The sequence below is a fragment of the Lissotriton vulgaris genome, chromosome 5, assembly GCF_964263255.1.
Source record: "Lissotriton vulgaris chromosome 5, aLisVul1.2, whole genome shotgun sequence".
In the NCBI taxonomy this organism is placed as follows: Eukaryota; Metazoa; Chordata; class Amphibia; order Caudata; family Salamandridae; genus Lissotriton; species Lissotriton vulgaris.
In genome coordinates this window covers 250,677,403-250,691,916 of record NC_141693.1, presented here as the reverse complement: position 1 = coordinate 250,691,916, position 14,514 = coordinate 250,677,403, and the positions used below count along the sequence as shown (strand labels likewise).

At 44.1% G+C, this 14,514-nt stretch overlaps 1 protein-coding gene across 1 annotated transcript in view; it reads left to right on the top strand.

The window, feature by feature from the left end:
• The window catches only part of AGTRAP (angiotensin II receptor associated protein), a 44,751-nt gene that overhangs the window by 17,657 nt on the left and 12,580 nt on the right, over nucleotides 1-14,514 (top strand). Inside the window, exon 2 of the mRNA XM_086921298.1 lies at nucleotides 4,039-4,073. Coding sequence (XP_086777424.1) covers nucleotides 4,039-4,073 — 35 coding nt within the window. The remainder of the gene's footprint in view (nucleotides 1-4,038; nucleotides 4,074-14,514) is intronic.

The following is a 14,514-nucleotide window of genomic DNA, read 5'->3' as shown; positions in this document are numbered from 1 at the left end:
AGGGCAAATGTTTGGGTTGTCATATGTTTCAAAAATAGGCGTATATGTGCCAATATTTATTCACTGAACTTTCGGTTTCCCTTGCTATGAGCTTTCGATTTCAATTTTGTGGAACTGATTTCCCAAGAGTTCATAGTATACACAAGTATTGCGAAATAAGGGAATTTCCATTTAGTGACAAAGAAAAACTGTGTGTATATTAATACCTAATGTCCATTGTGCTGGAACCGTTTTGAGATTAGGTGTGGTGGCCAGTGGCTTCACCACACTGAATATATAGGGTTGAGGGGAAAAAAGATCCTACTAAAATAGAAAGTGTACTAGTGCAAGGGGGGGTGGGAGGGGGGAGTAGTGCAAAGTCCAACAGTGCATTTTGGAGCAGATGTTAAACAAAAATATATATGGCTAAAATGTGAGGTGTAGGTTATCCTGTAAGTGGCTTGAATTACGCGAAAATGCCACACTTTTTTTCCAGCACAAATGTTGTCAGGTAAAACAGAATTTGTAAGTGGAACTATCTCATCCTTCTGAGTTTTGCTGCTCAGAACAAGGGAAACCTGTGTTCTTACCATGTTAATCCTCATTTGTGATGTAGATCCTGGAAGGGGTTGATAATACCACACCTGGGAGTTTCTACGCCACAGGCGTATTTACTGGCTGCGATATTACCGCTTCAAATACCAGGGGTCTCAGAATAAGCCCCACTTTGTTTCAACTCTAGTTATCTTTAAAAAAAGTTAAGATTGTAAAACAAGCTTATCTTCCTGTGTGCAATAGACATAGTTCAGCCTTTTCCTTTCGCACTATCCTGTACCACTCACTGCTAGAGTGTCATCGGAGTCAAGGGACAAAACACCTTCACGGTTGAGTCGGAGAAAGAAAAAGTAAACACTGTGTAAAAAGACTTATCAGTAAGTGGTCAGAAGGAGCCATGTCTTTGGGAAATTAGTCAGTGCTTCAGGACAAACTTGCAATGACTTCTTAATTGGTAATTTTCAAAGTGAACTTCAAGCTAATCTGGGGGTACTGCAGGACCTTCCACTCTCCCAGTTCCATTGCCGCTGCTTCATATTGATCATTAGTGGAGTGCACAAGACCCGAATCGTCTGTTCATATTTAATAATAGGTGCCTTTGCTCCCTCTGTTCACCGGGGGAAACAACCGTTACAACGCATCATGCACTGCAACACATTCTTTTACCTCGCATGCTATTACAACGAAAATGGCTTGCGTAGGGGGGGGGGGGGGCTCTAAGGTGTTTGATTTAACTCCAACACCTTCCCTACTGTTGTACAGACTGGAGTTGGAATAGTAAATTATACAAATCCAAACCCCAGCACACCCGACAGCAAGTTGGGGTAAACGATTGTGTTGTAACTGCATGCAGGATAAAAGCCTGCATTGTAACGTCATACAATCATTCCTTTACCAAACTGGGAAGGGTGAAAGGTCAAGTTATCGGCTGAGATTCAAATCTGCACAGCTGTGCAGTGGGTGATGAATTCCTGTAGCTGGTCTCCTGTGGACCTGATTCGCTCTGTTTTTGGAACATTATATAAATATCCAGCACCCCGCATCTTTGGGCTAAGGATATATTGCAGTTGGATAAAAACAAAAGTTAAAGTGCCTTTCATTAAATCTGTACGTTAAAACTACGCAAGGTACACTAAACAGTAGCGCACGTTTTTATTCTGTTTAAAAACATTATATAGGAATACAAAATCAAATGTAGATTTCCATTCTTTTTCATCCACCTTTGTAGTAGTATTGGGCGATTTTAAGTATGCTTCTAATAAATATAAAGTTTACAGATATCACTGAGCTTTTGAGACAAAATTAAGGAACAACGATTATTGGATTTTAGAGTTTAGACTTTTACCCTCCAGGAAAGGTATGTCGTTTCTCAAATTATCTGGATAAACAGTAAGTCAAATTATCCCCAAAATAATTTCGTCTGCAGTCTTCAAGTACAATTTAAAAACAAAACTCTAACTTAAGTTGAGACAATGGGGTTAAACATTCTCAGTCAACATTTCATAGTGAAAATGATAACGCTGCATATAACCCTTATGATGCAGCAAGCTGGACGTGCAGAGCTGATACAGAGTGGGAATCTAACTCTTTACAGCTGATGATGCCGAAGTACAGCCATACTTGTAATAAGATAGCTGCCTAGAGCGAATCACTTTAAGAAACACTGGACTGGCGATGGACCCTTACTGAGCAGGGTGAAAACAAGAGAAGCATACGAGCAAGATATCAAGTATTACCTTGTGGCCAGACTTGCAAAGTCTTCACACAATGCAAGCATTTTTGTGTTGCGTTTTGTAATCATGTGGCCTTTGTCATTGGCCATTGTAAGAAGTTGGATTATTAGCTGTGCAGTATGTTAGGGCTGCACAAATAGATCCACAATTGTCTGCTTAGTAGGAACCAAGCACCCCTCATTGTAGCTCTTGACTCTCTCAGGATAGTGAAGCCGAAAAGTCCAAGGTCCACATATGTGAGGTGGCGTGGGCTAGTCCCCTCCGTCTGCTGGCAAGAAATAAGAACACTCTATAAATGATTGTCCGCTTAATGCTTTTTCTTGGAAAAAGGAAAAGATTGTTTATTACACACACACTACTAAATACTATGCATTATTTTAAAAATATATCCATCAGGCAGATGGAGCTTCCTTTGGTGACCTTCTGAAATCACATTTCACCCCTAAATCACAAAGCCCCCAATTTCCCCCAAACTACACCATATCGAACTTCACAATATCAGGGAGTGGGGGTATCCCTTTAAAGCAGGCCTATTGGCGTTGTCAAGGGACCACCGCATTAAAATATAGGGCAAACCTATAGTTTTTGTCAATGGTTACCATGTTAATATATAAGGCAAGCCTACAGGCTTTTTCAAGGGGCCACCATGTTTTTTTTTTTTTTTTTTTTTTTTTTAAACAATACCCGCATTTTTATAAGCACCGTCTTAGATGAATAGACTGAGAGGTCCCATTCCATTTATCTATATGACAATACCTCTGAGAGGCTACAGGCCTTGTGTTGACATTATTGTTCACTTTTAGGCCATCCTTCTGCCTGCTTTCCATGGACGCTATTCAAAGGAAGCAAGAGGAAGCCGCCACTAGCTGTGGCTCGCCTTGTCATGCCATTGACTTCCCCTGGTCTCTGGGTTCTTGGAGGCAGAAGGTCAAGGCTCACTTGCCTGTTAACTTTAGCTTTCCGTCCTTCCGTCCTCGCCTTTTCTCTGGCACTGCAACAGAAACGGGAGGCTAGTGAGGGGATAGAGGTGAGCAAGAGGTCAAATCAATGTCCTTATTTGGTGCGGGGGTGGGGGGGTCCAGAAGGTATGCGATGTCACTTCCGTTATCCCTAGTTACTTGGTGGTTGTGTTACGCAGTATCAACGTTAATATTGACCTGCACTTTCATCGATTCCATAATACCAACTATCAATAAATTGCCAAAGGAAGCATATAGGGGGTGAAGTACAGATTTACTATGCAAAACAGCATATCTACGTACCTAGATGATAGGTTGATATCGCTCATTCAATTTAAGTGCAGGTCCAAATTAAAACTACTATAATGTAGCAGAGCACCTTTGGAGCGCTAAAAAAAACTAGGCTTTGGTTAGTGGCAAAGGTATTTAATGGATATTGTTTTCAAAATGTTTATCTTAATTATATCTTCTCGACCATTTTGTAAGATGATTGCTGGACTTTTATCTTTAACTATGTTTGATGCTTTTGACTATGCCTGTTGGACAAATTTGATGTTTTTGATTTTTACAGATTTTCTATTATTATTAAGAGTGGATATGTTTTTTTTTTAATCCATGTCACCCAGTCTTCCCTCTTGCATTTAGTTAAGCAATATTATCCATAGGGGAGGGCCTTCTCAAGAAGTTATCGTCAGGGGCGGTGCCAGAGGGCACGAGGTGACGCTACCCTTTCTCTTTTCCTGTTACAGCATCATGACCTCTACTTCCCTTTTCAGCTTCCCTGACCCATTCTTGTTTTGTGTCTCCTGTAGGCGATTGTCCTCGCTCACTGGCTCCTGACTGTCTGGTGAGTAACAGACCAATCCCAGTTCAAGTAAGAAGTATATGGTATTGCAGTAATGATGCAGCTTGCCTTTGAGGTTCATTGCTTGCAAGCAAGCATGCCACTTGTGAAGAACTGGTACCAAGAACTCCAGATCAGTTGACCCTTCTATAGACATAGCTTTCATCTTGCACATGTAATCATTACGAATCTAGTGAGGGAATGGGCAATCTATCTACACAAGAATAATCCACACCAGGCCTTCTCCTCCTCCACAGCAGGTACACGTAGTCTATGATATATAAACATCGTGTTTAATATAAGCACATTGGAAACAAAGGTTTTTCTTCCTTTTGTTTGCTTTTAAAATCGTACTAAAAGTTTGATCTTGGATCTAATGTATAAGTGTCATTTTGTTTAGATTTTGGCTTGTGTCTGAGTATTTTGTTTGAGGTGTGTATATACTGACATGCTGCTTCCCTGAAGCACATGCATATTGCTAATTTGTAGATTGTGACCGACATATGTTGACACTAACGGAATGTTGAGGCTGATACAAGTTGTCAGACTCTTTTGGGCAGCCACGTGGCAAGCAGAGATTACTGGGTCACTATTGTGGTGGTTGAGGTTTTTTACTACTTCCGTACCGTGGCATGACCTACCATGGCAGTGCAAACTGAACACCAAGGGTACCCTTGAAGCGCCCGACCCTCCGGGTAGCAAACTGAGCAGTGCAAGGCTTTTCACACAGCTCGTGTCAGGTGTAAAAACTTGGAGCTAAACGGGTTCTGTAACCAACACTACAGGGAAAACAGGCAAACACATGCAGCTTGGAGTAATCTCACAGGGGCAGGCTCTCTGTGATTCGTGTAAGCAGTGGGATGTGACCGTGGCACATAGGCCTGGGCTTCAATGCGCCAGTCACTGGTAACCATAGCTTTTCCAAAAGCCGAAAGAGTCCAGTGTCAGGTCAGCACATGTTCAGTGGTGCATGATTTACCTGAGTGTAGTAGCAGCAAGGTCTCCAGCCTGAGGCCCTCATACCTGAGTGCTTGTGCCATGACCCCGCTTCCTCCAAGGTTGTGTGGGAGCTTCGTGCAGACCGTGATGCCAGCGGATGTGGCTGCAGGCTCCACCAGGGGTACATGCCCAAAGCCTAAGCCCCTCTCCTAAAGAATTGAAGAGCCCACACTCATGTGCCGGAGAGTCTTTGGAGATTCTGCTCTTGCTGGCACAGGATGTCTGTTGTGTATATACTTCCGAAGCTAAGGATGCGGCAATGCTCTCATTCGTGGTTGGTGCAGAGCTCTGGTTATGGTTCAGACAGCAGCCGTAGGGGAGACTAATGCCAGCCCTTCAGACCAGCTCCTGCGCTGCTCACTAGCTTCCTCCTTGGGTGCTGCGCACGGATGGAGATTTAATATGAATCAGGGAGAGCCCTGTTCAGCTGCAACAACACGCCCTTGCAATACCTTATTACCCCTTCCACTCTGACACAGTGGCTGGGCTCCTTGGGCCAGCCTCCACCTTCAGGTTTTTTTTCCTATCCCCTCTCACAGAAGGCCCAGCAGGCTTCACTACTGTGCCAGTCCCACTGCTTCTTCAGCAGCTTCATGCTGACTCCCTAGAGGATGCCCCCTCACCTCTGGGAGACTGGCCTTCAGAGGCACCGGCCCAGGATCTCAGGAATGATGGTGGAAACAAGTGGGAAGTCCTGTTTTCAAAGTCATGTTTCAGAAAAGGAAAGATGATTCCGCTGTCAGGGTCCTGACACCAGTTCAAAGTGGTGGACTCTCATATATATCTCTGTTCTGCAGAGCAGATACCGTCTGTGTTTCAGATGATGGTTTTTATAGTAGGTAGTGATGAGGGGTTTCTCAAACTGGAGGACCCAAATCAGGAGCTCAGCACCTATTGGCCATCAACCTTTGGGTGGTGAACCTATGAAAAAAACAAAGTGGCAGGCCCTGAATGAGTGATTCCGTATTCATAAACAAGCATTTGCAATGAAATAGGTCTCTCATTTACACAATTTATATTGCATTGCAAATGGTAGGCATCACAAACAACTGGGGGGGGAGAAGTCACGGACAACTGGAGGGCGGGCGGGCGGGGGAGAAGGCACGGACAACCAGAGGGCGGGGGAGATAAGGCAAGGACATCTGGAGGGCACGGGGGAGAATGCACGTATAACGGGAGGGAGAGAGGGGAAAAAGGCACGACAACTGGAGGGAGGGGATAGTAAAGAAGGCACCAAAGCATGTCGTGCCTGCAGTAGGAGAACCTCCTTAAATAAAATAATGCTCACAGTCTAAATAACACGTACCGTGTAACAATCGAAGTAAAGGAGCCAGTCGCCATGGGAGGTGACAAATGAAGAGGAGGTGGTACTAAGGAAGGACTAACAAGCCTGTTGATGAATCAGAAGCCAGCATTTAGGACGAACAATGACACAAGCCAATGGTAAATATGGGTGGAGAGTGGGCGGGGCTTAAATTCCATACTCCTGTACAATAAGTTTTGCAGAGCAGCGCTTGCGTGCTGGCTCTAAAATGAGGCCACTGTCTCAACCTCCCCATAGCAGAATTTTTTTTTTTTTTTTAAAAAGGTCAAAACCGCCTTACCTCTGTCCTCCCACACTCTCTGATGCAAAACTCAAAGATGGGAAATGGCAGCAAAACACTTTGCCAGTCTGATGAGGTTGTCCTCAGCCTTGATCTGGTGTCCTGTTGTACCAAGGACGATCAAAAATGGATCCTGCTGGCCTAACAGTCGCACACTTGGGTACAACATGCTAGCATTCACCATTTTAACACCCTGTGCATAGACCCCTCACTTGGTGATGTCAGCGCTGATTTGGGGACACACGTGGTAGCCAAAATGTACCTGAGGCTTGCAGGCATCTCGCTGTTCGAGGACTGGAAAAAGGCATGCGCTGTACTACAGATCACAAAAACAGTGTGTTGTCACCACCACACCATGATTATGTCCTGGGACATGGATGGTAGTCCAGTGACCGAGGAAGGCACAGTTGGTGTGCTCCTTCAGGCCACATAGCCATGCTCTGGGTCTTGTTGCCTTTCACATGACCTACCATGCATGCACAATTCTCGTGTGCGCTGGGTGCAACAACATCAGAATAAAAGTTAAAACTAAAGTTGAGATACTCGGCACTAGGGTGCACAACTGTAAAAATATGCAGGGAACATTCTTGACTCAAAACCTGTACACTTGAAGCTTGTATATGGTTGTTGATGCATTTCTACAAAGGGAGGCTGCATATTGCGGTCTGCGTGTGCACAGTGAGTGGTTGTGTAGTCTAGTGGATACGTACACCTGCTGGCAAGCGTCATTCTACATATGCATTCTGTCTTGACTGCTGTCCTGCAGACCTTTCAAACCCACCTGGGCTCAAAGTTCCTGAGACATAGGGCATGATTACGACCTTGGCGAACAGGTTACTCTGTCACAACAGTGACGGATATCCCATCCACCGAAATATAAATCCCATTATAGCCAGTGGGTATAATGTTTCGGCAGTCTGGATAATTGTCCCCGTTGAGACGGAGTAACCCACCTGCAGGATGCATGCAGTGGTTATCCTTTGACTTTCCCATGTGATCATTCAATGAGATGAACTAACGTGAACCAGGACTACAACTTCCAGAATGCAGTATGTTATTCGAGTAAATCCTAGAAGTGGAGCACCACGTTCTTGGTGGCATTACACAACTCCCTAGTGACAAAGAGATTGGCAATGCCATCATGTGGTAAGGGCAGTCAGCAAGGTAAATTGAAAGATAAGATAATGATGGCACAATTGCGGCTGAAGCTCAGGTATTCGTGAAAAGCAAATGTTACATAAGATCTTCCGTCAAGGACTATTCCTTTCAGAGTTTTTGTAAGCTCCTATTAGGACATTTAAACCCAGTGGCATGCCCAGTACCTGAGCTCTATAGTATGTGATTTTAGATTTTGGGCAGCGCCATCCTTGAGACCAACCTAAAAACTCCTCTGCAATTTCCTAAAGCTAAACATGCAAACTATACCTGGATAGGAAAATGCAATTCGTGTATACATTAAATTTACATTAGCAATTTTTTTTACCCTGTCCCAGTATAACCTCGCTTGTGAGCAGTCATTGGGATCGTTTAAATTCATCAAAATTAGAATGCAGTTTCCCAGCAATCCATGTTAGATTCTCCAAAACTGTCATTTTCACACCATCCACATTTGCTGTCTGTCTTTCCTATACCTATCCATGAGCCAGGTATCCTCGCTTATATGCTATAAATTTATGCCGGTCATGGGTTTCCTCAAAGAGGTGGAATATGGGGTCATAACCTTCAAATCAATACATTTAACATAATTGGTGCCTGTGGTTTTACTTCTTCGGGTATTTAGAGCCTCAGCCTTTTGACTTGGAATTACTTTTTAATTGATGAGTATTTTGCATTTTACTCAAGGGGTTTGTCATTTAGCAGAAATACAATGTCTACTTTATCTACCCAGTTGCTTAATTTTGTGTCCAGCATTGACCGACCACATGTCAGGATTATTATTGTGTCGGCTCTTGCAGGGCGATCCCAAGAGTGGATCCGCTGTGGCATGCAGAATGTCCTTTGTCCCACTGAAGCGCGGAATAAGTGCTTCAACATTTCTAGATAAGATGACGAGCTCTAGTTTAATTTGCTCAAAAATAGTTGATTTCCAAATCGAGGGGGTGGTGCAGGGCATGCTTTGGGAGGGTCGGCCTCTGCGGATTGCCATAAACAAACTCACCATGGGGTGGTATGACAGGGGTATAGGGCTACCGGATCTACGCCTTTATTATCGGGCATCGCAGTTGACGGCCATTAACAGATGGGTGTTCGGACCGCACAATTACCCTAATTTCAGAACGGATCATTGGCTTATGGGGAAGGGGGGGGGGGGGTTACAACAGGGCACTTTATTCAAATTGTCATAAGCTACAATTAACTGGTCCCACTGCCCGCACGGTGGAAGTGTAGCACACAGTCCAGTGTAAGCTGGGGTGGCATAACCATCTAACTAAGGCGACTTCGTTGTGGGAACCGGATATACTGGGCCACCTCGGCACATGTCCAGGGTTTGACAAATGGGACTTGATCGGGATTTCTAGGGTAGGTGACCTGTGGATGAAGAGGAAAAAGGCCACATTCACTGATCTTCAAGCTAAATACCACCTCGCACCTTCAGAAGCTTTTTGGTATCTACAAATTAGCCACGCCAGTGACTCGGCCCTCCCCAGGGGTAGCCCATCTCCGGACTCCTCCCCGCTGGAGGACCGACTATTGTTAGATCCAGTAGACCGTAAAGCCATCTCCCTGACATAAAAAAATAGTGAATAACTGAGCTGACCCATTGTTGAAATTACGGTTGAGCTGGGAACACGATCTGGGGGAGATAGAAGATGAGGATTGGAGGGAGGCGCTCGCTTTTCCCAGGGAGGTGGCGATTCCCATGCGACTCCGGCTGGTCCAGCTCAAGGTGCTCCACAGGGTCTATTTCGACGCCAAACTATTGTTTAGGTTGGGTAGGAGACCGGACCCTCTCTGCCTCCGACGATGTAACCTCACTGGCACATTCACGCACATAATCTGGGACTGCCCCCACATACAACAGTACTGGACAGATGTCACCCAGCAGCTAACCAGGACAAGTGGTAAATCTATTCAACCATCCCCCAAACTATGTCTCCTCAATATATGGGAGGCAACTGACCTTTCACAGGCGGAGCAGTCGTGGGCCACTATGGGATGGGCCATAGCCAAACGCAATATTGCCCAAAAATGTGGGGCGGACGAGCTGCCACGTGTAAGGGATTGGGCGAACGATATGGACTATACCATGATCGCTGAAAAAGTGGTGTTCAAGGGAAGAGGCTGCCCCAAAAAATGGGACCACAAATGGGGTAGGTGGAACAAATATAGGAGTGATATTTGTATTTCTCCCATGGGGAAAGTGAGGAGGGAGAGACACACTTTAATGAACAGGCTGGGAGGGACTGTGGAGGACCCCTCACCGGGCAGCCAACATTAGAACGACCCTGTAACTGAGCTTCGTAACTGTATCCGCAGATTCTCAACCATGTAAAGATGTTGTAATTACAAAAGACGAAATAATCTCTGGGATTAGTAGAACTATGTATCCTTGATCCTGCGAAACACTGTCTTGCTATTGATTTGCCGGGCCAAAGATGAATGTAAGCGGTCATGAACCTGATGGTTTTTTTGTCAATAAAATTTTTTGGAAAAAAAAGTTGATTTCCTCAATGAAAGAGCATGTGTTCATATGCCTGCCTTAAATTTGACTAGAGTATTTGCACTATCTAAGAACTAGGCAGAAGCAGCATAAACCAAGACTGGAACGAAAGCTGGTTTATAAGCTCGCCAGCATTGCAAAACAAACAGCCATTGTACGGCACTTGCAAGTTTATTTATTTATTCATTAATTGGCTGCTGTTTCAATAGGATGTTTCTTCACATTGACACGAGATCCCTGACCGTTTGCAGTTACTTGTGGAACCCTAGTAATATTACTTGCCTACCACTTCTAGAGTGCTACCCTGCCTCTCCACCTTTACGTTCTCTTTCCGATGCATCCTGAGTTACCAAGTATCGTGCATCTTGGTCTAAATTGGTTTGTTTGGGAAAATTAATCTTTTGGTCATTCATGTCACAACCATTAAGTGAAACAGATCGAGAGCTTGAGTGTGCTCCAAGAAGATCATTTGTCACCATGGAACAACTCAGAGATGTGATTCTGCTCAAGACTTAATCAAGTAAGAAATATGGACATTACATTAAATAGGGATGAGAAGACCCAATCCTGTCACTGACACATTTGATGCTGTTTATACTAGTACATTACCAGTCGTATGTGTGTGTGTGTGTGTGTATATATATATATATATATATATATATATATATATATATTGCATCAGTCTTAGAAGGCCACAGGGATACCCAATTCGTACAACATTGCCTGCAGCTTTGATTTGCTGTGTTGGAGGTCGTGGCCAAATAAACAAAACCTTAGTATACCATGGGACTGTTCTTCGAACGAGATTTTTATGCTGCATATTTGAGATCCATGAGTTAATATATGCAGAAGCAATTGCTTCAGTCAGTCAAACAAGCTTTATTCGACATGGTCATAAAAGCATTACAGATAAAAATGTGTTTTTAAAAATAAAGTTAACATTTTTACAGAAATTTAAAACAGTTTTAAATTTAAATTGCTTCATTTGTACACTTGTCATTGTTCTTTTGCCCCTCATTTTTGTCGATTTCTCTGTTTGGGAGAACACTGCTCTTTACCACTGTAGGGACTTCACTTTTACTGTGGTTCAAATTGGACAACTTTAGGTTGTGAGCGTCTACAGATAAATGTTTTCTCCGAGGAGTGTCTCCTGTCGTGTATCTGTCTATGAACTTTTAGCCAGCGCCCTAAGTTTGATTCTATGAGTATACATGAAACCATAATATTCTGTATCCCAACAAAGGTAATATGAACCGTGGTGCACACTCAGTGCAGTTGCTGTCTTTGTGATTGGTTGAGGCACAGAGGGTATGCAAGCTTCATACTTCAGGGATGGCGTTTAGCCCATCCACCATATTTCTAATTGTCGACTACTTTTTTTCTTGAGTTTGGTGCTAGTGAAAACCAAGTTCTTCTGCGATGGCATTTTATTGCTCTCATCTGACCGTGCTAATAAGTCAGGCACTCAACGCTATTTTCGATCTTTCGTTTCCCATTGCAAAGTTGCTGTGTATACAATCAAACATCCGCTGTGAATACTCACAAAAGCAAACTAATAAAAAAAGTTTAACAGGCTGGCACTGTAGAAGAATGTTTGAAAGTAGCAAACCTGTATAATATACGTTAAATTGCCCACATCGTAAACATCAAATATTGATCCACCGTTGAATATAAAACCTGCTGTTGTTAATGCATACAGAATATAGTGCACATCTAGGATTGCCAGTTCCAAATATATAAACACAGCCTTTCTAGGGTTTGTTTTTATTTATCTAATCATGGTCTTATTGGATTTGTGAAATTTGTTTTTTTCGGTTAGATGAATGACCTTTTTGTGTAAATTAAGTGTTTTGTCCATCCCAAAAGTGACATGCTGGTTCCTATGATATAGACATGTACTGAATTCAAGTGCTGCATGTGTAGGATTACATCAAAGAGGCAAAACATGAAAGGGCCTAGCACCATGCAGCATTGTATTGATAACCTATGGTGATCATTCCAAGGAAGGAAAGGTTTGAATGGTGATGGAGACCATAGTCTTCTAACATCCACCGGAAGTGATTTTCCAAGAGCTGAATCGGCATTGATGCTCCACTGCATGTGATTTCCTCCACAGAATGGGTTATTGAGTAGACCTGAACAGCCCTGCCAAGTACCACGCATCAGGCGTGATACTAACACATTTCAGTGTGGTGGTCCGCATCACCACACTGAAATGCATTGTCACGCATTTGCCTCAGGCTGTCTGCAGCGGCGCTGCTATTTGGCACCTCCAGTCTCCACTGAATGCCAAAGCTCTTAGCTTGGGGGCTGGCTCTGCTCGCAGCTGGCTACAATGTAATGTTTCACACGATACCGCGCATTCACTGAGGTAAAGTCATGAGTCTGTCCCTTGATTACATTTGCCCAATCACCATTGGCGCCATGGGCGGGCGAGGGCTGCGCGGCATAGTTTTAGTTCTTTCGCAGCCAGAAGTCTTTGGCCTGCCGCTGCAGGTCTCAAAATGCAGCCGGCCGGCGTAATGATTCCGCCGTGGTGGTGGTGCATGAGCATGACTACTGCCTCAGCTGCCGCCTGCAGTCCAGTCGGTCAGAGACTGCGGAGTGTCTGATCCAGACTGCGGCCGCGGCGCTGCCCTGGACTTTGCCAGGGCAATCGTCGCACCTGTACCACCAATGGGGTCAGCGCTGACACAGAGTAAGTGAAGTGTTTCTTTTTGTCTTCTGGACCAGCAGGCATTTTGGCAACTTGCACCCTGCACGCTCCCGCTCCTTTTAAACTATAAACCCCCATGCACCCCAACCCGCCTTCCTTCTCTCTTCAAATCCTCCTGCAGTGCAAAATTGTTTGGACGTGCATCAGTCAGTGCAGCATGATTGGTGGAAGAGTAAACCTTTCTAACTCTGGGTGGGAGTAAAGTATGCTTCCACCCCCACACAAAAGAAGCAGCACGGACCGCAGCAGTGCAAAACTGTGTGTGGGAAACGCATGTCCTTCACTACCACCCACACGCTGCCTCTTTTTGTTTATTTATCAAGTCGATTCCATACTCGCTAGTCTAAATGATTGGCGCCAGCCTCTCTTGTTCTAATATCCGCATCAAGAACCCACAGCTATCACAGCAAAAACACGCACTTAAATCAGGAATGGATGCAATTTAATAATGAAGTAAAATAGTCCAAAAGAAACAATCACACACTGTTCTGCAAGCATTCTTATTGTTGACGTTTTCTTGAGTCCACGGAGCATGGGCTTCGGCTTCTGGATGTACTGTTTTGTGCAGGCCACGTCTGCCCTTTCTCCTCTATATACTCCATTCTGATTAATTGTTGGTTCTTGCATTAATTCACTGCTTGTCCCACTTTTGTTTTCATATCCGATCTTTACCGTGAGCTGTATTGTATCATGCTACTTATTGAAATGCGTCTATAGTGGCATAGATGCCATGGTTTCAGATCGCTATGTATGGCAGTTTCGTAATTTCATTGTATTTGAGTCAGCCGCCACATTCGTTTGCACCAGTTTTAAGGTCTTTTAGAGTTTCTCCTTACTCAAATGAGTCTTGTTTTTGATATTTTTATGTTTCCCTCCTCTTCATTGCTTGATTTTTAGTCTTTGAAATGTCACTCATAATTACATTGAAATTATGAAAATGTCACACATAGCAATCTGAAACCTTGGCAGCTATGCATGTAGTCTGATTCTCCTCAGTACCACTGAAGCAACCATGAAGTCCACTCCTTCTAGCCCCATATTTGGTTTTTTTAAGGAGAAAAAGGCAGCCCTTCCAAGTGCCTGCAGGAATGGGAGATTACTCCTGGAACTCGCAGCAGAGTAAACACTACCAGCGCCATCTTGTGCCCCCATTTCCTGCCTGTACATGGCTCATGGCCCTGACATGGTCTCCAGCATGAACATTGCATTCTCAGTATTATTGTACTGTGTGAAGGCATTTTATGGTCTTTTTTTAAAAACACTATTCCCTATCCAGAATGTTTGATACAATGGCCCAGCAAGGTCTCGCATTCAAGCCTGCCTTTTCAGTAAGTTTGTCCAATATTTCTTCAAACATGCTCTTTTTATGGCCTTGCTTGACAGCACTGCTGTCGCCAGACAATTATGGGATCATTCCACTAGAGGGGCTTCGGCTCCATCCACATGTTGGGGAGCAGGAGTGCA